Source organism: Ctenopharyngodon idella, chromosome 11 (assembly GCF_019924925.1).
Source record: "Ctenopharyngodon idella isolate HZGC_01 chromosome 11, HZGC01, whole genome shotgun sequence".
NCBI classification, from domain to species: Eukaryota; Metazoa; Chordata; class Actinopteri; order Cypriniformes; family Xenocyprididae; genus Ctenopharyngodon; species Ctenopharyngodon idella.
In genome coordinates this window covers 19424703-19452687 of record NC_067230.1, presented here as the reverse complement: position 1 = coordinate 19452687, position 27985 = coordinate 19424703, and the positions used below count along the sequence as shown (strand labels likewise).

The 27985-nt window shown below is 36.1% G+C and overlaps 2 protein-coding genes across 2 annotated transcripts; both read left to right on the top strand.

The window, feature by feature from the left end:
* Positions 1-180: 180 nt before the first annotated feature.
* Positions 181-10839, top strand: LOC127523048 (GTPase IMAP family member 8-like). The gene is made up of 6 exons (XM_051913499.1): positions 181-612; positions 782-978; positions 6294-6765; positions 8173-8988; positions 9094-9201; positions 10820-10839. Exons 1-6 carry the CDS (start codon positions 591-593, stop codon positions 10837-10839), a joined length of 1635 nt encoding a protein of 544 aa, XP_051769459.1. The 5' UTR covers positions 181-590.
* Positions 10077-26433, top strand: mfn1b (mitofusin 1b). Its single transcript, XM_051911663.1, has 19 exons — positions 10077-10196; positions 10820-10850; positions 10939-11066; positions 11262-11397; positions 11484-11646; positions 13066-13190; positions 13278-13386; positions 14704-14811; positions 14904-15057; positions 15309-15376; positions 17821-17942; positions 19657-19783; positions 20023-20127; positions 20413-20515; positions 21643-21869; positions 22015-22188; positions 24051-24247; positions 24519-24653; positions 25764-26433. The coding sequence occupies exons 3-19, from the start codon at positions 10952-10954 to the stop codon at positions 25831-25833; spliced, it is 2238 nt and encodes a 745-aa protein (XP_051767623.1). The 5' UTR covers positions 10077-10196; positions 10820-10850; positions 10939-10951; the 3' UTR covers positions 25834-26433.
* The last annotated feature ends 1552 nt before the right edge of the window (positions 26434-27985 follow it).

Genomic DNA, 27985 nt, shown 5'->3' with positions numbered 1-27985 from the left:
TCGAGCAGGAGTGTGATTCTGTGTTGTAAAATGCAGCATAATGATCCAAAGTGTCATGTGGTCTCATGTTAACAGGGTTAAATATCCAAGGATATTTGAACTCATGGGTTTAAATAAAAGGAAAGCTTTAATTCATGTTAACAGATTGAACTAAAAATGATTCAGCTGTCAGTTAAATCAAAGAAAATGTTCTGTTGATGAGGAAAATAAGGCCTTTAACTATATTATGCATGTTCTGTATTTATTTCTATTAGGGTGAATGTATTTTTATTCCACCTGCCATATAGATATTTGGGAATATATGAACACGCAGTTCTGGCGATCAGGGATTTAGTTTCTGTTGTCTTCCCCTCAAGAAACCAGCCCTCTTTTGTAACCACATGACCAATCATACCTGATATTCTGGTTTCATGTTGAAAGATACGGGTTTAAGACGTACTTTCTCATTTACCTCATTTCTGAGCAGCACAACGTCAAGCGCAAATGTGCTTTCATTTTTCTAGTTTGTACTTAGTTAGATTTTTTTGTTAGTTTTTACTTGTATGATGTTTCCCACTAGTTTATGCTAGTTCGGTTTCTTTCAGAAAAAGATGGCAGAGCAGATGGAAGAAGGTAATGTTTACAGGCAGTTTAAGATGTCAAATTGTCATTTGCATTTGATTTTGAACCCATGTAAACAAAACTGTTTAGTTCTTTATCTTGTTAGTATATCTGTGAACTTAACCACATGCCTCCAGAGGATTAATACAATTTTCAACGTCCTCATGTTTTTTTCTGACAGGACTAAGAGCTGTTGTTCTGGGGTGGCAGAAATCTGACAAAGCCTCGGTGATAAACAGGCTTTTAGGTGGTGAAGTTGCATCTGACAAACATTTTGCGAGGTCTGTGAAGAAAGACAGTGACGTGAATGGAAGGAAGATAACTCTGATTAACACTCCATGCTGGTGGCAGAATTTTGGTTTAAAAGATTCTCCAGAGGTTGTTAAACAGGAGCTGGTTTGCAGTGTCTTCTTGTGTCCACCGGGGCCTCATGTCTTTCTCCTGGTCATTAACCTCAGTTTGCCTTTCACTGAAGAAAACAGATTCAGCATTGAGAAGCACTTTAGTCTGTTTGGTGAGAGAATCTGGAGACACACTATAGTGCTCTTTACACGAGCCGATTCACTGAAGGACAGAAACATTGAGCAGCACATAAAGAATCAAGATCTGCAGCAGATCATACAGAGATGTGGAGAAAGATATCACATCTTTAATTTCAAAAACAAAAGTGCTGGAGTTCAAGAACTGCTTGACAAGATTGATGATGTTGTGGCAGCAAACCGTGGCAAGCATTTTGAAACACATGATGACATGCTACTGGAGATAAAGAGAAAGAGAGATGAAAACGAAGAAAGAGCAGAAGCCAGACAAAAAATGTTGCAGGACAAAAGAAAACTGCTGAAAGAAATAGGTAAGTAAATACAAGTAAAAAGTCTGGCTAACTTTAGGGCTTTTCACACTGTGCTAACCCCGGGTTATCGTTGTTCTGAACCCCGATTTTAACCCCTGGTAAACACACTTCTAATTTAAAAGTAGGGTTAACAACACTTTTTACTGGGGTTAGGAAACCCTGGGTTGCTTTTGCGCTGTTGTGGTCCCAAATTTGTGCAGTGTGAATGGGGTGAATGTGCTGAAAATCGCATACTCTCTTGAGTAGGCACTTATTTTGAATAAGTTATTACTTTACGACCACTAAAAAAGTCAGCTGCGTCGCTTCACTGCCATTCACAAATCCTCTCCCATGGCCTCATGGGATAGTAAAGTGTCCATGGTATGCACACTTCAAAATCTCGCTGGAAGTAGTAGATCATCCAGGGATTTTTTTATGAGTACTGTGAATTGCCTAGTAGGGAAGTATGCGATTTTGGATGCAGCCATAATAATATAAAGTCTATGGTGGCTAAATGCATATGTAGCAACAACAGACAGCCAATCGCGTGCCTTATATTTACGTGATTCGTATAGTCACAGAAACACAGTCTGTTATTATAGTAAGAGATACTATGCCATATAAACAGTTGTTTCAGCATTTGAGGGGAAAAATTATCAAATGGTCACAGAAACATGACAAGGGAAGTGAAGAAGAGACATTTGCTGAATTCGGAACCACATACTAGCATACTACTCTTACTATTTCTGCCATAGAAGGATATGATAAAAGAAGTATGAATAGTCAGTGGTGTAGTCTATGTGATACACAGGTATACGCCGTATACCCACTAAGAAAGGTCAAGGATTTCCGTATACCCACTTGAAAAAACGTGAGGATACGTAACCATCCAATCGCGATAAGCTTTGTTGCTTTTGACATGAAACAAAGTCTTATATTTCAAATTCTGCCCATTTTACTCCTGATTTTACTACGAAATAAAAAAACAAATACCATTTTGGCACTCTTTAATGTGGCGTGACAGATCGCTGTAGTTCAAGAGAAGCGGCGGCATGAAGCGCACGTGAATTGGTCCTGTCCTCCGCTTTAATACCAGTAACAGCGCGAAATAAATGTGAATGAACATCTGAAGGTATGTTAAAAGATACAGTACAACTTGACGAAATCCGTATCATGCCTCGTGCAATCGCTCAGTGTTTCAGCCGCGAAAAGACGTTAATAAAACAGCTTGTAAACAATGTCACGTAACGTCACATTTACCTCAGAAACGTTTAAAGATGTAATTTTGGTGATCAAAGATGAGTTTTACGAGATCAAATTATTAACTATGGGGGGCTTTAAATGTCTAATAAAGTTCTAAAAAAAAATTTAAACGTAATAAAATTCTAACATTTTTTTTTTTCTTGACTATTTTTTATTTTTTATTTATTGGAGAAGGATTAGAAGAAGCTGTGGCTCCACTCTCAAAACTGAGAATTGTCCTGCTGGGTTGGATTCTGTCTGGGAAGAGTTCAACGGGAAACACCATCTTCAATCATGAAATATTTCCGATAGGAAATGCACAAAAGGGCACAAACCATACAGGTGATGTAAATGGCAGAAAAATAACTGTGTTGGACACTCCAAGCTGCTGGAAGTATTTCTCGTCTAAATTCAACCCAAAGTTTGCTCAGGCTGCAATCCTGGAGAGCATCAGCCAATCACAACATATGCAGTTCCCTCACGCCATGATCTTGGTGATTCCCATTGACACTTCATTCAAAACTGAACAGAAAAGAATCGTTGAAGAGTATATGGCCATTCTTGGTGAAGACGTCTGGAGACACACTATAGTTCTGTTCACATGGGGCGACAGGTTTCCAGACATATCAATCGAGCAGCACATTGAGAGTGAAGGTGACGCCCTCCAGTGGCTGATTGAGAAATGCAGGAACAGATATCACGTCTTTGACAACTCAGACAAGAAGAACAGAGATCAAGTCACAGAGCTGCTCCAGAAGATCGATGAGATGGTGGCAGAAAACAGTCTGTTCTGCCTCAAAACTCAATGTGCAGCAGAAGTGAAAGTCCACGAGACTCATACACAACAAGACGAGGAAAGAAGTCTGAACCCTGACCAGTTACTGAAACTGATGTACCAGGAGATGAAAAACAGGCGTAAAGAGATCAAAAGAAAGCTAGAAGAATTGGGGATGGACTTCAGTGGATGTAAAGAAGTTGATGAGGGTAGCATAGAACAACCTCCAGATGGTAAATTGGCATTTCTGTCTAATTTCCATAGACATATTATAGCTGCAAGCAGCAAAGGTCTTCTATAAATATGACTTTTTCTGTCATTTTTCTAGTGTCAGGTGATGACAAACTCACAGAGAAGATAAGGAGAGAAGTAAGAAGATGGGAAGCAATTATAATGGATGGGATGTTGAACATTCAGAATCCTGAAGCATCATATGGTGAGTTATTATAGATTTACATGAAACACGTTGCTTAAAGGAAAACATTTTCTTCACTTTTACGTTCTCTGAAACTTACTTTGTTCATGACACCGACAGGTGAAATGATTCAAAGTACAAATGCGATGGTGTTGAGGTGGCTTCAGAAATGTGATGAATACAGCACATCTAAAACATCAGCATATGAAACAAGCTCAGAACCCAGTGATCTAGTAGAAGATCCACAGAATCCAGAGATGTCAGACAATACATCCAAACTTCAAACGATGCATGCCTAAAAAACTGTTTGCATTGGTTTTAAAACCAATTTATTTGTTAAATAGGCTGTGTTTTTTATTTATTAATATGTTTGTGTATTTCGAATTAATATCTGATATTGTTGTATATGTTTATAATAATATAAAGCAATTATTGTATCAGTAAAGTACGGTTTTGATGTTAACTTACATAATTGATATTTTATCAAATTAAAAAAATAAAGAAATTGTTGAGCTTACACAATGACTGTTGTCTATGTTTAATATACGTCACATAAGGTTGGTTGTCAGTTGCATCCTAAAACATCGTTAGTTTTGTTTTTTTGTCAGGCTGGTTCATGGCTTTTATTATCACAGAATAATAACTTATAATATAATAGTGAATTATTGAGAAGAAAAAAAACACAGGTCAGCATCTTATGGAAGTTCAAAGACAAATACAGCTGCTAGAATGTTTACACAATGTTTACAGTTTTGCATAAATGGAAAAAAAAAATGATGTTCAAAGTCTGTAGAAAGTTTTGTGAACACATTATAACAGTTATACACTGGGAATGACAGTATAGAGAAAATACATACTTACATAACCAAATGCAAACATTTGTTCTTAAATGAAAACAAAACTCTCAACAGTTGAAGTTGGATGATGTTGAAAAATGAAAGTCAAAAAAGATGCTGTTATTTATGAGTGAGAAAAAATATATATTCGGCAACAGCACCAGAAGAGGGAGACAGAGAGAGAGTGTTTTGTTCATGTCTTGATTAAGGTTATATATTGTATGCTTTATTTATTATTATTATTATCATCTTATTTTATTAATTACATGGCACTTTATTTTAATTATATTCTATATTTCTTTTTTCTTGTCATTATTAGTTTTGTGTAAAACTATATGTAAACACAGTCAAATATTCAAAATGAATTGAAATTGAGAGAGAGCTTAACAATAGAAAACTAAAACATCCCCATCTAATTACACAGACACAAATACAACAATTTGGTTGTGAAGAAAGACCGAACATGTGCTGAAGATCTTTTAAGAAGATTTAAAAAGAAGAAGATAATACAATTATGGATATATTAGGAAAGCATGTCAGAACAGAATGTATGTTTCATCATAAGTCGTGCGCCAAAATGTAGTTTATCAGCATTCGTAACCTGTCACATGAGAAAGAGTCGAGCAGGAGTGTGATTCTGTGTTGTAAAATGCAGCATAATGATCCAAAGTGTCATGTGGTCTCATGTTAACGGGTTAAATATCCAAGGATATTTGAACTCATGGGTTTAAATAAAAGGAAAGCTTTAATTCATGTTAACAGATTGAACTAAAAATGATTCAGCTGTCAGTTAAATCAAAGAAAATGTTCTGTTGATGAGGAAAATAAGGCCTTTAACTATATTATGCATGTTCTGTATTTATTTCTATTAGGGTGAATGTATTTTTATTCCACCTGCCATATAGATATTTGGGAATATATGAACACGCAGTTCTGGCGATCAGGGATTTAGTTTCTGTTGTCTTCCCCTCAAGAAACCAGCCCTCTTTTGTAACCACATGACCAATCATACCTGATATTCTGGTTTCATGTTGAAAGATACGGGTTTAAGACGTACTTTCTCATTTACCTCATTTCTGAGCAGCACAACGTCAAGCGCAAATGTGCTTTCATTTTTCTAGTTTGTACTTAGTTAGATTTTTTTGTTAGTTTTTACTTGTATGATGTTTCCCACTAGTTTATGCTAGTTCGGTTTCTTTCAGAAAAAGATGGCAGAGCAGATGGAAGAAGGTAATGTTTACAGGCAGTTTAAGATGTCAAATTGTCATTTGCGTTTGATTTTGAACCCATGTAAACAAAACTGTTTAGTTCTTTATCTTGTTAGTGTATCTGTGAGCTTAACCACATGCCTCCAGAGGATTAATACTATTTTCAATGTCCTCATGTTTTTTTCTGACAGGACTAAGAGCTGTTGTTCTGGGGTGGCAGAAATCTGACAAAGCCTCAGTGATAAACAGGCTTTTAGGTGATGAAGTTGAGTCTGACAAACATTTTGCGAAGTCTGTGAGGAAAGACGGTGATGTGATTGGAAGGAAGATAACTCTGATTAACACTCCATGCTGGTGGCAGATATTTAGTTTGCAGGATTCACCAGAGGTTGTGAAACAGGAGCTGGTTTGCAGTGTCTTCTTGTGTCCACCGGGGCCTCATGTCTTTCTACTGGTCATTAATCTCAGTTTGCCTTTCACTGAAGAAAACAGACTCAGCATTGAGAAGCACTTTAGTCTGTTTGGTGAGAGAATCTGGAGACACACTATAGTGCTCTTTACACGAGCCGATTCACTGAAGGACAGAAACATTGAGCAGCACATAAAGAATCAAGATCTGCAGCAGATCATACAGAGATGTGGAGAAAGATATCACATCTTTGATTTCAAAAACAAAAGTGCTGGAGTTCAAGAACTGCTTGACAAGATTGATGATGTTGTGGCAACAAACAGTGGCAAGCATTTTGAAACAAATGATGATGAGCTACTGGAGATAAAGAGAAAGAGAGATGAAAATAAAGAAAAAGCAGAAGCCAGACAAAAAATGTTGCAGGACAAAAGAAAACTGCTGAAAGAAATAGGTAAGTAAATACAAGTAAAAAGTCTGGCTAACTTTAGGGCTTTTCACACTGTGCTAACCCCGGGTTATCGTTGTTCTGAACCCCGATTTTAACCCCTGGTAAACACACTTCTAATTTAAAAGTAGGGTTAACAACACTTTTTACTGGGGTTAGGAAACCCTGGGTTGCTTTTGCGCTGTTGTGGTCTCAAACGTGTGCAGTGTGAATGGGGTGAATGTGCTGAAAATCGCATACTCTCTTGAGTAGGCACTTATTTTGAATAAGTTATTACTTTACGACCACTAAAAAAGTCAGTTGCGTCGCTTCACTGCCATTCACAAATCCTCTCCCATGGCCTCATGGAATAGTAAAGTGTCCATGGTATGCACACTTCAAAATCTCGCTGATCTTTTTTTATGAGTACTGTGAATTGCCTAGTAGGGAAGTATGCGATTTTAGATGCAGCCATAATAATATGAGTCTTTGTATATCTAAAGTCTATGGCTAGATGCATATGTAGCAACAACAGACAGCCAATCGCGTGCCTTATATATTTACGTGATTCATATAGTCACAGAAACACAGCCTATTATTACAGTAAGAGTAGTATGCTATGCCATATAAACAGTTGTTTCAGCGTTTGAGGGGAAAAATGTCAAATGGTCACAGAATGACAAGGGAAGTGAAGAAGAGACATTTGCTGAATTCGGAACCGCATACTAGCATACTACTCTTACTATTTCTGCCATAGAAGGATATGGTAAAAGAAGTATGAATAGTCAGTGGTGTAGTCTATGTGATACACGGGTATACGCCGTATACCCATTAAGAAAGGTCAAGGATTTCCGTATACCCACTTAAAAAAACGTGAGGATACGTAACCATCCAATCGCGATAAGCTTTGTTGCTTTTGACATGAAACAAAGTCTTATATTTCAAATTCTGCCCATTTTACTCCTGATTTTACTACGAAATAAAAAAACAAATACCATTTTGGCACTCTTTAATGTGGCGTGACAGATCACTGTAGTTCAAGAGAAGCAGCGGCATGAAGCGCACATGAATTGGTCCTGTCCTCCGCTTTAAAACCAGTTACAGCACGAAATAAACGTGAATGAACATCTGAAGGTATGTTAAAAGATACAGTACAACTTGACGAAATCCGTATCATGCCTTGTGTAATCGCTCAGTGTTTCAGCCGCGAAAAGACTTTAATAAAACAGCTTGTAAACAATGTCACGTAACGTCACATTTACCTCAGAAATGTTTAAATATGTCATTTTGGTGATCAAAGATGAGTTTTAAGAGATCAAATTATTAACTATGGGGGGCTTTAAATGTCTAATAAAGTTCTAAAAAAATTTTTAAACGTAATAAAATTCTAACATTTTTTTTTCTTGACTATTTTTTTTTTTTTATTTATTGGAGAAGGATTAGAAGAAGCTGTGGCTCCACTCTCAAAACTGAGAATTGTCCTGCTGGGTTGGATTCTGTCTGGGAAGAGTTCAACGGGAAACACCATCTTCAATCATGAAATATTTCCGATAGGAAAAGCACAAAAGGGCACAAACCATACAGGTGAAGTAAATGGCAGAAAAATAACTGTGTTGGACACTCCAAGTTGGTGGAAATATTTCTCGTCTAAATTCAACCCAAAGTTTGCAAAGGCTGCAATCCTGGAGAGCATCAGTCAATCACAACATATGCAGTTCCCTCACGCCATGATCTTGGTGATTCCCGTTGACACTTCATTCAAAACTGAACAGAAAAGAATCATTGAAGAGTATATGGCCATTCTTGGAGAAGACGTCTGGAGACACACCATAGTTCTGTTCACATGGGGCGACAGGTTTCCAGACATATCAATCGAGCAGCACATTGAGAGTGAAGGTGACGCCCTCCAGTGGCTGATTGAGAAATGCAGGAACAGATATCACGTCTTTGACAACTCAGACAAGAAGAACAGAGATCAAGTCACAGAGCTGCTCCAGAAGATCGATGAGATGGTGGCAGAAAACAGTCTGTTCTGTCTCAAAACTCAATGTGCAGCAGAAGTGAAAGTCCACGAGACTCATACACAACAAGACGAGGAAAGAAGTCTGAACCCTGACCAGTTACTGAAACTGATGTACCAGGAGATGAAAAACAGGCGTAAAGAGATCAAAAGAAAGCTAGAAGAATTGGGGATGGACTTCAGTGGATGTAAAGAAGTTGATGGAGGTAGCATAGAACAACCTCCAGATGGTAAATTGGCATTTCTGTCTAATTTCCATAGACATATTATAGCTGCAAGCAGCAAAGGTCTTCTATAAATATGACTTTGAGCACTTTTCTGTGTCATTTTTCTAGTGTCAGGTGATGACAAACTCACAGAGAAGATAAGGAGAGAAGTAAGAAGATGGGAAGCAATTATAATGGATGGGATGTTGAACATTCAGAATCCTGAAGCATCATATGGTGAGTTATTATAGATTTACATGAAACACGTTGCTTAAAGGAAAACATTTTCTTCACTTTTACGTTCTCTGAAACTTACTTTGTTCATGACACCGACAGGTGAAATGATTCAAAGTACAAACGCAATGGTGTTGAGGTGGCTTCAGAAATGTGATGAATACAGCACATCTAAAACATCAGCATATGAAACAAGCTCAGAACCCAGTGATCTAGTAGAAGATCCACAGAATCCAGAGATGTCAGACAATACATCCAAACATCAAACGATGCATGCCTAAAAAACAGTTTGCATTGGTTTTTAAACCAATTTATTTGTTAAATAGGCTATGTGTTTTTTTATTTATTAATATGTTTGTGTATTTCAAATTAATATCTGATATTGTTGTATAATATCAATATATATATTTATATATCTATATGTCTATGTATATATATATATATATATATTTATAGACACATACATTATAAATGTTTATAATAATATATAGCAATTATTTCTTATATAATCTATCAGCAAAGTACGGTTTTGATGTCTGTATAATTTATTAACTTTTTACATAATTGTATTTTATCAAGTTAAAAAAATAAAGAAATTGTTGAGCTTACACAATGACTGTTGTCTATGTTTAATATATGTCACATAAGGTTGGTAAAGTTGCATCCTAAAACATTGTTAGTTTTTTGTTGTTGTCGTTTGTTTGTTTTTGTCAGTTTGAATGGCCAAAGAGACACAGGATTATAATTTTCATTTTTTGGAGGAGCTATTCTTTTCAAAAGGACTGATACTGAATGTTAATAAACAGTAAGTTGTCTGTTCTCCTGTGACATTTATTTTGAAAGTCGTTTTCTCTTCTGGGACCTTTATTTTGAAAGTCATTTTCTCTTCTGGGACTTTTATTTTGAAATCCTAGAGGCTCAGTGTCGGTCTGAAGTGGTCTGTCTGTCAGACGGTGTGTGTGTCATGACAGAAGGAGATTTAACAGCCCTGTGATCGGGTGAGATGTGTGATTCATGTGTTTTATAGCATTTAGTCTGATTATGCGATGATATCGACACATAAAGAAGGAAAACGAAGTATTTTAATAAGGTATTAATGATTATATATCGCGTCTCGTGCGCAAGCGCTAAAAGCTCATGTCACCTCTACAAACATTTGACAATTCAACTGCTGACAGATGATTAAATATTTAGTTTTTATACAACCAGAGAGAAAATTAATCATGTCTTAACATGATTCAGATAAGTAAATATGCAAGTTAACATGATAGAGTTTATAAAATTGAACTTTTATGAATATCTTTTAAATTACATTACTGTTGCATTTTATATGATTATAAACATTGTAGGAATATAAACATTTAATAGTATATTTGCATTTTACTCTATAAGCAAACTGGCTGTTAATAATTTTGTCTGTGTATGTAATGTTACATCAAGATTTACTTTCACTTTTGTATTCCTGACATAATTGTATAAACTCTACTGTGATTTTTACATTTTACAATTAAAAGAATACCATGGTACTATCATATCACAAAACATGGCAATGCTATGGTTAATGAGAAGAGTTTCCATATTATCTAACCTCAAAATCAAATTTATTTGTTTTATTTCCCAGTTTCGGCAGCTCTGATGTGAAAGTCTTGAAGGTAAGAGTGAATAAATATCATTTATAGATGATAAAGCGTTTCCTGAATTTGCTGTGATTTTCATTGGATGTTTCTGAAATATTCCCAGTACAGGTGTGGAAATGGAGCAGTCAGATCATTCTCCGTTAAAGCGTTTTGTGCTGGCCAAAAAGAAGATCGGCGAGGTTTTTGAGCAGCTCTTAGTTTACGTTCAGGAGGGCTCAGAGTTTGTGAAAGGTAAACTTTGATTTGATTTCTGTGAGACTAAAAATATCCAAACATAGATTCTCCATTTACATTAGAAATGTTTAAAAGTTGGTCTAAAATTGCAGACAGCAACAGCTGCCAAAGTAGGATTGGTTTGTTAGTTGCGAAGGACTATTGCAGTATTTGCATGTGTTTTGTTTATTCTTTATTTGTATTTGTCAACAGAGACATCTAATAATGAGTCGTTGGAGAATATTGCAAACAAGAGCCAGTTGGATCAGATTGAGGCGTACACAAGCAAACTATCCACCATTAAAGAAGTGTTATCTCGCAGACATATGAAGGTGGCCTTTTTTGGCAGGTGAGTTTTTGTGTTTGACCAGAAGTTGGACACTTTTAGTTTCACTTCAGTATGTTATAAACATCCTGTGTTCGTTGTTTTACTAGAACAAGCAATGGCAAGAGCACAGTAGTCAACGCCATGCTGCATGACCGTGTGCTGCCCAGCGGCATCGGTCACACCACCAACTGCTTCCTGAGCGTGGAGGGGACGGATGAAGACAAGGCCTTTCTGAAGACGGAGGGATCCGAGGAGGAGAAAAGCATCAAGGTGCAGACAAGTGCATGTTTTCAATCAGAATGTGTTCAGTTGGATGTGGAAAACGCTGATTGAATTTACAATATAATGTGGAATTTGGCAAAATTTGGATGATTGAATCAAAAGTAGGGCCGTACAGTTAATCAAATCATGATATGGACTGAATAATAAAGCACAAAATGACTGCTTTTGAAATATGAAGTCATACACAGAAACTCAAAGGTCTTCACTACAACAAGTTTGGTTTAACTTGACGAAAATATGACAGAAATATATTAATGTTGTACAGTAGGCTGTACTTCTCAAAGTTTGATTTCAAAGGCTCCTATTATTGTTACAATTTTAATGAATTATTAAATTGTAAAAGTTATTTTGATAAGTCATTTGATGATTAAAGTTTAAGTAAGCCATTAACGCACAATCCAGAAAAAAATAAAACAGAGAAAACAGTATTTGGGAAGAAATAAAAGTTTGGAAAAAAGAAACTTCTCTAAGTTTATTTTCAAAAGACCCTCTAATTCGTACAGTTTTAGTGAATTATCAAATCGTAAACATGTTTTAAGACACATTTTTTGAGGATTAAAATGTAATTAAACCATTAACTTAAAATCCATAAAAATTCAAACAGAATTTTGGAAGAAATAATAGTTTGATTTCAAAGACCCCTATTGTTTATTGCTAAAGTTTTAATAAATTATTAAGTTGTAAAAGTCTTATGAAATCAATTCATAAGATATACTTTTTGATGATTAAAATTTAATTTAGCCATTAACATGGAATACAGAAAAAATAAAACGGAAAATAGAATATGGGAAAAAATAAAAGTAAAAAAAAAAGTTTTCTTTTATTGATCAAGCTTTAATTATATATTAAAATATACAAGTTATATAAAATCAGTTGATAAGATATACTTTTTAAATTTAAGATAATTTAATTTTAAAATAAAAATAAAAAAAATAAAAGTTTGAAGAAGAAAAAAATTCAAAAACCCTATAGTTATTGTTACATTTTTATGAAATCAATTTATAAGATATACATTTTGATGATTAAAATTTAATTAAGCCATTAACATGGAATCCAGAAAACACAAACTTTTGGAAAAAATTAAAGTAAAAAAAAATCTTTTTCAAAGTATGATTTCAAAGACCCCTATTGTTTATTTTTGACGTTTTAATAAATTATTAAATTGTAAAATTTTATGAAATCAATTGATAATTAACTTTTTGATGATAGTAAGCCATTAACATGGAATAATAACAGAAAAATTAAAATGGAAAACAAAATGGATTTCAGAGGGCCCTACTCAATGGATCACATTTTGCACAGGCACTAGCGTCACCAAATAAAATTGCACAAATAATAGTGTTTCTAGTCATAAAACTGCTTCTTAAAGTACATGTGATGAAGGTCAAATACACTTTTTCTCTGCAGACAGTGAATCAGTTGGCTCACGCACTACATATGGATGAGAGTTTGGATGCTGGCTGTCTCGTGAAAGTCTTCTGGCCCAAGACAAAGTGTGCGCTGCTCAGAGATGACCTGGTTCTGGTGGACAGGTACACTTCCATGAGCTCAAAATGCTGTTAATATGTCCCACTGTAGCGTAGTATGAAGATTAAAGTTGTTTAATGTTTTTCTTTCAGCCCTGGAACTGACGTGACCACACAGCTGGACAGCTGGATCGACAAGTTCTGTCTGGACGCTGACGTGTTTGTGCTGGTGGCCAACTCTGAATCTACACTAATGAACACGGTGAGTTGTGTCACTCCTAATCAAACGCTGGATTATTAAACATTAATCAGACTCGTTTGGACTGTCATGTGATGTCACATGGTGTGAAGTGTTTGTAGTGTGCTAATATGGGAAAGTATGCGGAGGAGGAGGGGTTGTGTTCAGTTCAGAAGAATGCAGAGCTGCGTTTAGACGCACAGGCTGAACTCTGCTCATACCCACTGAGGCATTCCTGCTATCCCAGGATGCTTCAGTTGATTTCAGGGCCTTTCTCTGGGGATTTTCTTTTAGGGCAGATAAACACTCCATTATAAATGACATTCCCTAATGTTCAGGCAGCATTACTAGAATTTTTCTTCTTGGAAAATCATGAAGAAAACTACATTTATATTATTTGTACCGGGGTAATTGTAGATAACTAAAACCATCAAGAACATTTTACATACTTGAAATAAACTATAAAAAAATAACTTAAGGTATTTATTATTATTTTTTTAAACCAAGGCAGCATTTCTTAGTTTCATTTAAAACTGAAATAAAAATTAATACAAACTATATAATAATAATAATAATAAAATGGCAAAAACATACAACTAAATTACTAAAACTTTAAGTTTAAATTGAAAACAACGTAACCGTGTATGAACTGAAACATTTATTGTGGTATACTGCATACATATGGAGGTACTTAAGTCAATTAAATAATAAAATTATTAGATATTTCATGGAATGTCGCACTGAATAAATCAAAGAAATGCAAGCATAGATAAATAAATTAAGCGAGAAAAACATTTTACATTTTTTTTTTTTCAGATGTGAAACCTGAATCAGAATGTGAAACACAAAATGAAATACACTTTGACACAAAATGTATGTAGTTAATTAAAAAACATTTCAGTTTGTGTTTCACATCTTTTCATTTTATTATTTTTATTTTTTTATTTTTTAATTTTGCTTTAAAAAATAAATGTATTTATTTCTTCTTGCATTTTATTTGTACTTTTATTGACTTATTACAACATTCCATGAACTTGCCAATATTTCAGATATGTCCATACATCAATGTTTTGGATATTTCTTTTTTCCCCTCAGTATTTTATGTGATGCCCACATGAGATCAGGTGTTCCTGTAGTTCTGTGTTTCTTCACGCTCCCGACTGATTTAATGCTGTAGTTTATTGCTGCTCAGCAGCTGATTTGATAATAGTGAAGATGTGTGTGTTGTCTTTACGCTGCCAGTGTGTGTGTGTGTGTGTGCGTTAGTTCAGTACAGTGTTTCCATTACACGACCCCAAGTGAACTCAACCTCGTCAACCTCTTTGTTATTTCTTTTTAAAGGAGAAGCATTTCTTTCACAAGGTCAACGAACGCCTCTCAAAGCCCAACATCTTCATCCTGAACAATCGCTGGGACGCTTCTGCTGCCGAACCGGAATACATGGAGGACGTGAGTTTATTTGGACACTATGGATGTTCCTGAAGCAAAATGAAATGTGTCTCTGATATGTCGTTGATTTGGGGTTGTTTTAATGGTCTCAGGTGCGTAAGCAGCACACGGACAGGTGTGTGAACTTCCTGGTGGAAGAGCTGAAGGTCGTGGATCGCGCACAGGCGCCTAACCGCATTTTCTTTGTATCAGCGAAGGAGGTGCTGAACTCGCGGATGCAGCGGGCGCAGGGTATGCCAGAGACTGGTAAGAGCGTGATCTTGATAGGGTTCATGTGGCAGAGCCAGATACACACTGCCCGCATGACATCTAATGGATGGGAATCATAGATTTGGGTATTTTTTTAAAAAATATTATTTTTTTGTTTAAGAAAAACACCATCATCTCCGATTCACTTTAACAACATTTCAAATCCCTCATTTCGCCCCATCTCTGAAAAGTCAAGCTAATGTTGACCGTTTATAGGGCTTGATAAAGATGCATGTGTGTGTTTACAGGTGGCGCTCTCGCTGAGGGGTTTCAGGAACGACTGAAGGAGTTCCAGAACTTTGAGAGATCATTTGAGGCAAGTAGGAGCAGATTATGCGGTTGCTAGATAGGAGAACTCTTGCTGTTTTAGGTTACATGAAAACCAAAAACACCTATTCTAACTAGACGTGATGCCATGCTGTGACAAGCAAAAAAAAAAGCCATGTTAATTAGTTTTTGTTTTAACCAGTGATACGCAATGAGCAACAGGAGATTCTATTTTAGAAATTGTTTGAATTTTGCGGCTGGAACCTACAACATACAAAGTAGGGGTTTGCAGAGAGACTCCGCCCACACACTCTTCTGATTGGCTGTGATTTTTGATTGATTTGGTTGCGAGTGCAGTGTGTTTGTAGAGAGACTCCACCCACACGCTCTTCTGATTGGCTGTGATGTTTGATTGATTTGGTTGCGAGTGCAGTGCGTTTGTAGAGAGACTCCGCCCACACGCTCTTCTGATTGGCTGTGATTTTTGATTGATTTGGTTGCGAGTGCAGTGCATTTGCAGGGAGACTTCGCCCACACTCTTCTCTGATTGGCTGTGATTTTTGATTGATTTGGTTGCGAGTGCAGTGCGTTTGTAGAGAGACTCCACCCACACGCTCTTCTGATTGGCTGTGATGTTTGATTGATTTGGTTGCGAGTGCAGTGCGTTTGCAGAGACTCCGCCCACACGATCTTATTGGCTGTGATTTTTGATTGATTTGGTTGCGAGTGCAGTGCATCTGCAGATAGACTCCGCCCACACACTCTTCTGACTGGCTGTGACGTTTGATTAATTTGGCTGCGAGTGTAGTGCGTTTGCAGAGAGACTCCGCCCACACTCTTCTCTGATAGGCTGTGATTTTTGATTGATTTGGTTGCGAGTGAAGTGCACTTGCAGAGAGACTCCGCCCACACACTCTTCTGATTGACTGTGATTTTTGATTGATTTGGGGTTTTTTTATTGTTTTTTGTCGCGTCTCATAGTCGCGTCTGGTGCGGACAGACAAATTGCTTGTCACTGGAATCGCATCGCATTTAGTTAGGACACGGTGTTAAACTAAATTAGTATTTAGTAGCTGCGTTAATCTACAGTGGAAATTCTCTATCTGTGCCAATTATTTAGTTGCATTAGAACATGTGAACAGATTTGGATGATTAACTCATGTTTACAGTAAGCAGTGGGTGAAACAGTTTACAGATAATCTCAGTCCAGGACGGCTGATATCTGTTTAAAGACTTTGGTGAGTGTCAGATAAAGAAGTGATGCAATTGTGCACTTCATCAAATGTGCCATACAAAAAATGTTATTGCTAAAATTTACAATCCCTATGTGCCTTATTTTAGCCCATAACCATTGCAACACTGGAGACTTATTAACCAGCGCTAGTTATTTCAGAGAGTCCAGCTCTTGACACAGTAATGCAGATTCTACAGGATAATGAATATCACAAACACTTCAAAATCAAAGTTATATTGTTCATAATGGAAATGAAGCCTATTATTAGGACCGTTGACATGTAAAATAGCTTAATGGTCCTAAAATTGGCTTTTTTATAAAAAAAAAAACAAACTTATTTTTTTTAATTAATTTTGGGATGATGTTCTTGAAAGGCCTTGTTAGAGTCATGATCTACATTTACATATTAAGTGACTTTGAAAGGAAGGGCATCCTCTAGTCTACTTCTAGAGAAGCTCACTTCTTCTTTTCATATGAATATGTGCAGTCAGTTTATCCTGGTGAAGTTTAGTTTAATCCATCAGCTTCTCTCCACCGTGAGCGTCTCTGTGCACATAATCTTCAAACTGTGTCGTCATTGCTGAAGTCTAGATTTACTAAGGCGAGGACATTTGTTTCTTCAGTTCAGTTTGAATTTCTGTTTCACCCTCTTCTTTCTGTTTGTTCGGTATGGATGGAGTTATTTTACAGTATATTTCAGTTTCTTTGTGTTTAAACAAATGCACTTTTGTATATATAAGTTTTAGAAGAGTCCCACAAATACAGTGAAGTCAAAAAAGTCTGATACCACATTGAAATCCTAGGGTTTTATTTCATTTAAAATTGTTTTTAAAGTTTCAGCATTTAAAAATAAAAATAAACTAAAAAGTTGCTGAAGTGAAGAGTGAATTCAGTACACTATTTTTTTTTTAGGTGACTAGTCAAATGTAAGTAAGTGAGTATACAAAATGTGGTGCTCTGAGACTTTTTTGACCTCACTGTAATTCCTTTGGGAAAACGGTAGTTTTCATGTTTGTCTTTTGCGTTCATTGCATTGTTTTATTGATGGTTTACTTATGATTTTTGCTTTTATGTTCATTCGTGCTACTGTGTGATGAATTGGAGAGTCGCTGACGTTTAGGGTTTAGATTTGCTGCAGTTCTTGATTTTAATTTCTGACAATTTAGTTTACGGCTGCAGCAGGTTTGAACCTTTAACCCTTTAAAGTCTTGACGGCTCCTGTCACAGTAGCGCGTGTGTGTGTGTGCATGACCTCGCAGGAGTGTATCTCGCATTCAGCAGTGAAAACAAAGTTTGAGCAGCACACAATCAGAGCAAAGCAGATCACTGAAACGGTCAAAGACATCATGGATCAAATCAACATCGCTGCCGCGGACAAGAGGTGCGTCCTGTTCTTTTGTCTTCTTTTCTCTTTATTTTGCCACAGGAATGTTGTACCACAAGGTTTGGTAACCTACACCATGAGAGCAGATTATTTTTAAGCAATTCATCTCTGAAATGAGTCCAAACAATCTTAAACATTATGAGTGCAGTGTTGATAAAGTATCTCAAGTAGGCATGGGATTCATTTTTTATATCACGATAATTGCTGAAGCTTTTATCATTACAAAACATAATTGTCGTCCTACCATGCTTAATAACTTAAAAACATTTCTGTTTGAAATAGAGCTGAAATAAAATATAAATATTAGTTGAAAAAAAACCAAACGAAATAAATAAATAACTAAAACTGAAATTGAAATAAAAATAAATTAAACTTATATAGCAACAAATAAATAAATAAAATGACAAAAGCACATAGCAAAATGGCTAAAAATTAAACTAAAATTTAGGGATGTGTTGAGATTTCAGCTACTGAAAATTTTCGGTCGAAACAGCTTTTTTCGGTTTCAGGCCGAAATAGTTTTGGAGGGCCGAAATCAATGACCGAAACCGACATTAAACGCTTCTCCGATGCCACATTTTCACTGTTCAGTATCTGTTCAGCATTTATTTCATGCACAACGTAGATAAACTACATGTCAGGTGTGTGGACACTAGCTCTGGATTGACAAAATTAATTTCTCTATTTTAATCTGACATTATATCATTTCTTAAATCTAAAATCATTTACACTAAACATTTGTAGCGCTCCTGCCATCCAGTACTCGCAAAAAGTTACTTTTAATATGAAACAAAAAATTCTGTCGATTTTTTTTTAATTTTTTTTTATTATGAAATCCAAACAATAAATGTCATTTTGCAGCTCTTTAATACAGCGCTACAAATCGCTGCTGTGAAAGAAGAGCATTTTTCTAAATATATGCACTGTATTACATATTCGTTATATGTTTACAAAACTTGTTAGTGATATCTTCATTATTTAATGTATGTTTGAATAAATCTGTCATGAAAACAAATTAATACAGTTAATTGTTGTTTAAATGTTTATATTTCACCAACAAACTGGAGTAGAAACAATTTTGTTATTAAAAAGTTGATTTTAAAAACAATTTAAATGTTTGTACAACTCTGATTTAGCTATTTGAGTGTTGATTATTAAATATGTTTGATTAATTAATTTTTTTTGGTCAAGTGCATCCTGAAGTTTCAATCTCAGCCCAGAATTTTAATTTCAGTGCATCCCTACTAAAATTAACATTAAAACTAAAAATATAAAAATAAAAGCAAATTCAAAATATTAATGAAGCTATAATAAAACTCTAAACATTTGAATACAATAAAACAAAAAAATGTATAAAGTAAATGTTTTGAACAGATTAAAGTGCGAAAGAACTGTAATAGAGGTTTAAAACATTTCCAATCAATATATACGGCATGTTTTAATACACATTAAAATGTACAAATGTGTAAGTGTAAACAAATATTTAATTATAGTGATGAATATCATAGGGAATACAAAAATCTGAATGGCTGTTCGAAACATTTAAAAACTGTTCAGAAACAAAGTAGCGTCTGCCTGCTTTGTTTATGGGAGTTACCGGGGTAACAGCTGTATTTCTGCTGTCCCATTACGTATTACTGTATATTTGCACGTCTAATCTCAAAGCTTCATTGTCATCGCTCATGTAGTCAGACGTGTTGTCTGATCGCAGGGTCATCTCTCTGGAGGAGAGAGAGTATCTAATTGACCGACTGGATTTTGTCCGCAATCAAATGAACCTGCTCATCCAGGACATCAAGAAAAAAATCGAAGCCATCACAAAGGAGGTAGAAAACAAGGTAAAGCAGAGGAATCCACTAATACTAGCTTTAGATTTTAAACATCAGAATTTCATTTGATTAATTGATTCACTATTCAAATTGTGTCATAATTACTAGTAACAAGTTGTTTTTTATACTTCCTTGCAAGTCTTGCTATCATGTGACCCAGTGCAGTTTATAGGTGTCCAGTCTTTGAACTTTGAACCCAGAGCAGATTTAATGTTGTGTGAACGTCTTCCTGTGTTTGTGTGTCTCAGGTGTCGAATGCCATGGCAGAAGAGATCTGCCGTCTGTCTGTGCTCATAGACGAGTTTCATTCGGATTTTCACCCGTCACCTAATGTGCTTAAAATCTACAAATCCGTGAGTGCGCTCTCGTCCCTTAAAAGTCAAAATCAGAATAGACATTTATCAACAGTTTCATGTTTTGTAAATGGATGAGCAGAGCTGACCTGTAATTAGATACATCTTCACTCCTAATATTTGCATCACAGTGAGTTGCTCCGCCCACAGTGAACTCTCATAGGTCCAAAACCTACTCTACATAGCTGTACATTAAAAATTAATTTAAATGTTATGATTTTATATATATATATATGCATATGCATGCTTTGAAAGTACCTAATCTGATCTGTTTGTCCTCTGCAGGATCTTCTCACCCATATCGAGCGGGGCATGGGCAAGAACCTGGCCTTCCGCTGTTCTGATGCAGTAAACGCCTCTGTACAGTCCTCTCAGAAAGACATGATTGGTATGTGAGAACACCAGGTCCTGAACAGACACAATGACCTGTGTTTGATATTTAAACAGCTGTAGCTGACAGTCCTATTAATAGATAATGTCTGATAACTGCTGAAGTGTTGCTTATGTTGTTCTTTACAAACATTAGTGTGTTATCTGGCTCTCTGGAATACTTGTTAGTGATTGCTCAGTGGTGTCAATCCACTGTAATGATGCTTAAGTAGTAAGTAAAATCTATATGTTGAATAATATGTGTTAAATAATGTTCTTGGTCTTTTCTTCCTGTGGTGGGGCAATCGAGACAGAGGCTACAAGAGTTAACTTTGAATGAGATGCCAGATACAGTTTATTTTGTAACCAAAATACCAATAATAACCAGGAAAAAAGTATCCATAATGAAGGACCTTTAATTATGAACATGCCAAAATACAATCTTATTTTGAAATGTCTATGCATTACTGTTGCCAGATACAGTTTATTTTGTAACCAAAATACTAATAATAACTAGAAGAGAAAAAGGTATGCGTAATGAAGGACTTTTAATTATAAACATGCCAAAATACACCATGACACTTATTTTGAAATGTCTATGCATTACTGTTGCCAGATATGGTTTATTTTGTAACCAAAATACCAATAATAACCAGGAAAAAAGTATGCATAATGCAGGACTTTTAATTATGAACATGCTAAAATACACCAGGACTCTAATTTTGAAATGTCTATGCATTACTATTCCCAGCTGCTTGTCCGAAAAGAGGAGGGAGATAAAATATGCACTCAGCATACAATATAAATCCCATAAAGTAAACTTTGTCATAATTAAACAACAGTAGATCATAAACAATCTATTGGCATAAATGCACGGTATTCATTGATTGCAAACTGCTCTAAAAGTGCGAACGCGCAACAGTGACGCGACTTTACTTTAAAATGTGCACTGCTCATGTTTATTTAATGAACTTATAACCTTTTTTATTCGCACATGTGCTCCTCAATACATCTTACAGTTCGCACACATATATGAAATGCTTTCACTGTTGAGCGCTGCATTATCTTTAATGTATGTAGCAGTTCTCTAAACATGCTATGATAAATTAGTGTGTTTAGTAAACTGCCTGCTTATTCTCCTTCCAGAGTGTCTGAAGCCTCTGCTGCCCTCAGCTGTCCAGAACCAGCTCCACATGCTCATTCCCTGCAGGAAGTTTGAGCTCAGCTATGACCTGAACTGTGCCACCCTCTGCTCAGACTTCCAGGAAAACATTGAGTTCCAGTTCTCTCTGGGCTGGACTGCCCTCGTCCACCGTTTCCTAGGTCCTGTCAACGGCAGACGTGCCTTGATGCTGGTGGATCAGAACCTGAAGGTACGTTTATCTGCGTTACTACTGGGATACATGGAGATGCTCTTTGTTTTAGTCTGAAATGCGAGCAAAATGCATCCTGGTCTGCTATCAGATTCAGTTAAAATTTTTAATGGTCCTATTGTGTTGTTTTTTTGTTTTTTTTAAGCTGACGGCACCGCTCACCCCTTCAGCACCAGCGGTGGTTCAGTCTCAGATCCCTGGAGGTCAAGGTCAGATTCAGGCATCAATGGCGCAGGAAGAACTTATGATGTCCATGGTGAACAACCTGGCCTCTCTCACCTCCCGCACCTCTATGAGCGTGATCATCGTTGGAGGAGTGGTGAGAATTATCTCAGTGCTTCATTATTAACCCTTGTGCGTCAATTAAAAAAAGTTTTAGAGGACACAAATGTCCAAAAACTCAAAAAATGTTCAATCTTACGAGCACAGACTTAAATTTGGTCTCATTTTAAAGAAGACCCTTGGCAGATTATTGATGAAGTAAAAAAGTTTAAAAAGTAAATATAAGAAAAAAGTTATAGAGGTTTAAGTTTATGAAGATTATTTTATATAAAATACATATTTTATTAAACATGTTTAACTGCTAGAAAATCAAAGCCATAAATCTAAATAAGTTGTGTTCCAAATTTGAGGTTGCTATCTCAAAAAATGAGCTTTCAGTAAGATTTTGTTTGGGTGCAGTACACATTTTCCCCATTAGATGCCAGCAAATCTCCACTGGTGCTCACAGTGGTTGGATTTGTGATTTGCAGTACAGTAGAGTTTTTCTCTCTCAAATATTACAAGCACACGCACACATTTTTTTAATACACACATATAAACCACACTCTGACATCCATATCAACACAACCACACAATTATAGCTGCATAATTTATACAATTGGCTCCATAATATGCAGAAGCAGAAATAAAGCGAGTATTTGCTTTATAGGCCAAACCTAAGAAAATGGCACCATTTGATTAAAAATAATAAAAATTTTCATTTTGAAGCCTTGCCAACAGAATGAAAGCCTATTAACAAAGACTGCATCATTTTATAGTTAAATGGCCCTGGGATTTAATGGGTTTCAATGGGGACATTTTTGTCCTTAAGGTCCTGAGTGGAAATAGTAAAATTCCAATAAAAATACACACCTGAGCCAAAATGTATGCAATTGGCATTAACACAGGCAAAATGATCAAATGATCAGGATATCCATAAGGACGCACAAGGGTAAATGCTTCACAGAATTTCCTATATTTTATATATGTGGGTGGTCACTTTATGTGACAGTCAGATGCCCTCTTTAGCTTTATGTTGATAGTCTAAGTCAAAAGATGTGATTAGATTATTGAAATTTAACCATAAATAAAACAACATTGTTTATTGTCAGTAGTGAAGCGATATATGAAGCACAGCTCACACAGAAGTCACTTTCAAACCAAGCAGCTTTTTTTTTGGTCAATGTGGCGAATCTGTGTGACCAACTGAACTGATGTGAAATCTCGATTCCTACTGAAATGTCACAGATACAGTTTATTTTGTAACCAAAATGCCAATAATAACCAGGAAAAAAGTATGCATAATGAATTACTTTTAAATGTGAACATGCCAAAATACACCAGGACTCTTATTTTGAAATGTCTATGCATTACTATTACCAGATAGTTTATTTTGTAACCAAAATACCAATAATAACTACGAGAGAATAATGCAGGACTATTTATTATTTTTATTATGAACATACCAAAATACACTCTTATTTTGAAATGTCTATGCATTGCTATTCCCAGTTGCTCATTCAAAAAGATGAAGATGAAATATGCACTCAGCAATTGACTAAATTTTGCCCAAGAAAATTTGTTGAACAACCGCAAATGTGACACCCAATATTTGAATCATAATGTGTTTGAAATTTAATTGAGATACTTGTTATTAAATCAGCAGATATAGTGTAAAAGTGTGGTCACATTAGCAACATTTTCCAGGCAAAAAAGGTCCATTGTCTATTGTCAGTAGTGTAGCAATGTATGAAGACTTTCAAATCAAGCAACTTGAACATGTTGCAAAACCCAGTCATGTGAATTCATATTGAAATGACTGGATTTCGCCCGCAAAATACAACATTAAATGTAAACTTAACTTCCCTGGGTGAAAATGAGTGCATTGTTATTGAAGTTCATCTCTATACCTTTTGTTAGGTGTGGCGAACCGTTGGCTGGCGTATGATCGCTCTCTCCATGAGTCTGTATGGCATGCTCTACCTGTTTGAAAAACTCACCTGGACAACCAAAGCCAAGGAAAGAGCCCTGAAGAGACAGTTTGTGGAATACGCCACCGAGAAACTTCAAATGATCATCAGTTTCACCAGCTCAAACTGCAGCCACCAAGTGCAACAGTAGGATTTCATCTGGATTTTCACACCTGAGAAAATTTTAAATTAGAGTTTTGTCTGTGAGAAAGTGTTGTTCAGACTTCGGGTGAAATGAATGTCTGGGTTATGGTTCTTGTAGACAGTGCAGTTAATAAGTCGTTTGAGATTAATATGGCTTCATGTGCATTAGTGAACTGCTGTTTTTTTTAATTGTGCTCTAAGTGCTTTTCTGTGCATGCAAATAAAAAATAATTTAGTTCCTGTATGTTAAAATGTTCTTGTTTGTCTAATACAGGGAAATTGCCAGCACATTTGCCCGACTCTGCCAGCAAGTTGACATCACCCAGAAGGAATTGGAGAATGAGATCCAACGCCTCACTGACAAGATAAAGAAGCTGGAAACTGTACAGAACCGATCCAAAGTGCTCAGGTCAGCCCACAGTTCTTGAGCCAACATTGAGCATGTTTACATACACGCCAATACGCTGACAACTCCCAAAAATCAGCTTACTGAATTAAAGGTTTAGTTCACTTTCAAATGAAAATTACCCCAAGCTTTACTCACCCTCAAGCAATCCTAGGTGTATATGACTTTCTTCTTTCTAATGAACACAATCACAGAAATATTAATAAATATCCTGACGCATCCGAGCTTTATAATGGCAGTAAGCGTTACCAAACGAGTATAAGCTGAAGAAAGTGTTTTTTTTTTTTTTTTTTTTACACAAACGCATCGCTTCACTTCAGAAGGCCTTTATTAACCCCCAGAGCCGTTTCAAATATGTTTATGATGGATGGATGTGGATGGAGACACTTCCTTCAGCTCATACTCGTTTGGTAACACTGCCATTATAAAGCTTGGATGCGTCAGGATATTTATTAATATTTCTGCGATTGATGGTGAGTAAAGCTTGGCATAATTTTTATTTGAAAGTGAAATAATCCTTTAACCCATTGTCCCATTTTTTTTTTTCATGCAAACCAATAATCCGGCAGCCTTGTTTACAAGACTTTATTAAAAAATTATTTGTTTTATGTGAGATGTGACGTTAAAGAGGATCTGTTATCTTTTACAAAGTCTTGATTTTGTTTTTGGGCTCTACTAGAACAGGTTTTCATGCTTGAATGTTGATTATTTTTCTCATTCAGCTCCTCTCTTCCCAGTCTGTCAGTAACGCTCTGTTTCGTTCCTGTCTCTATGAAGCCCCGCCTTCTGAAAAGCACAATGTGCTCTGATTGGTCGGCTGGAGCAGTGTGTTGTGATTGGTCAAGCGCTTCCAGCGTGTTTGGGAAATGTCCCGCCCCTTACCATAACCGCCAGTTTCAACACACTACTAACTAACTCAACCAGGCCCCGCCTCTTTATTTTGGGCGGGAATTATTTAAATTAGGAATATTGTGACGTGTTCGTTCCCGGAATAAAACTCAAGACTACAAATCTTGAGACTTCTGTGTTCTGTTGTGCTTAAAGTTTCACTTTAGAAAAGTCTGTAATATTGATGTTTGTAATAATGGACATTTTATAAATACTGTTTTACAGACATAAAGCCACAGCTCTGGAAAAGCAGTTGGAGGATTTCAGCTCCCAGTATCTGCGTCCTCAGCCCTGAGTTCACATGGACGCTCAGAGAGTGATGTAACTCGTGAAAACTGATCAACCTGCTGTTTAGGGACCTCTCAGCTCGTCAGATGATGCAAGGAGTGTGGAGGGAGAAAATGTTACCTGTAGTTAAACTGTAAAATTTGTATTCTTTAATTAAAGCTGGCTTTAGAGCTGTATTTTGGTTGAAGTTTTTCTGTACAGAGATTCTGTCTGACTGAATCTTAAAAACACTATTTTGTAAACTGTGAAAATGCCCTATGAAGCAAAACATGAGGGGAAAAAACAGATGGAATTTTGCAATAGAGGTTCAGCAAAATGGAGGAATAAAACTTTTTCCTTGAACAAACTTATACCAAGCCTTTTTTACAGAGCCTTTTTCTTCCGAAACAGATTTCTTGTCATCAGACAAGGAAATCAGATTTTGTAGATTTGCCTTTTGATCACAAAGCCTATTTTCTATTTGTTCCTTGTTAGTAGTTTCAATGAATCTAGCTCGGTACTTAAATTCTTGTAATGAATTTCCTGTTGTTTCTAAATGCATGTAAATGCAATTCCAATGGAAACGCTCCTCATATGTAATAAATATAATAAAGTATTACTAAATTGTTCTGTGCATTCCATTACTGCGTGAAACAAACTCTTGACGTTTTGATGTTTAGATTTAACGCCATCAATAGAAAGAAAATATTCTATACATTCACCTTGAGATGTTATGTAAGCAATAAGGTACGAGAGGCTGTGCTGTATCGTGAATAAGTCACGGCTGAAGGGCGTTGTTAGGCACGATGTGAAGCGGAGTAACCCCTTCAGCGTGACTTATTCATGATACAGCACTAGCCTCGAGTACCTTATTGCTTTTATAAAACGGTTACCACATAATACAAATATTAAAGCCAGAAATATGTATCAATGCAACTTTCGTGAAGTAAACTTTTTCTAAAAGCCTTCCTTCCTCAGGAAAAAAATAGTCCCTGATCGTGAACAGCAACATAAGTTACATTTTTATGCCATTACGTGGCAAAGACTGTCTTTATGAGTGTGTCAGTCAGTAGCGAACTTTTATATTGAGAAAAGACTATTGTTTTGAAAACGGAACATGACGCAACTGACAAATGCTTTGACTAGCACTGTCAGTCACGGGAAAACCCCTTAAATGTTAAAAGGAAAAGATAATACATCGGACATTTAAACTGATTTTTTATTATGAACATAGGACTGACCTGAAGGAAAATGCTAAATCTGAATGCATGTAATGAACTCGCTCACTCGATCTTACACTCTTCTACATAATACAATAAGCTTCGATGAACAATATCAGTTTACGTTGCTAAGGGTGTTGTGTAGCGATCCATTGGGTGAAGCGGCCCTGTTTTATCGTGAATAAAACACAGCTATTGGCCAATCAGAAGTAAGGACAGGAACTAACCGTTTTATAATAATAGATAAAATATCTGTATAATAAATGGGCGGGTCTTTTAATCATAGTGGGCGAATCTAAGCCTGTAAAGTTCTGTTGTGGCTAGAAGAGATACAACCCTAACAATATGCAAATACAGTAATTAATTTTTTTTTTCCAGCTTGACAAAAATGGCGCAATATTGATGTGCGCATGCCCAGTAGGACAATCTGCCCTTCTCGCCCAACCGTCAAGCCCGCCAACTGTGATGAATAGGACCACCCATTTATTGTACAATTATTTTATTTATTAAAGTATTGTTGTTTCATTTATTTTAATACGATTACAAAAATGATTAGAACGTCTTTAAATACATATAAAGTGTTTTGGATAAGGCTTGATGAGTTTGATTGACATCTTTTAGGCAATTAGCATGTTATCCAGGCTGTCAGCCATTTCACGCCTGTGAGTTTGTGTACGTTCACCCATTCAGTTATAATTTGCAATTGCAAAATGTTAGAAAAACAGCGATGTTTAAGTAAAATTCTATTTAAAAAAAATCGCATTGACCCCGTCCATCCGCCCGCAGTAACGGCGTCTACAACGGCTCATTCTGTAACAGTTAAGTCGTTTTATTTTGCAAATCATATCTTCTGTGTCTTATTTTGTATGGGGATTGTGTGACGGGTCGTCTCTGGGCATTAGTGATTCTTTCTACACAGCTTTATAGTTTGAGAATAGTAGCTAATAGGCTACTTGGGCC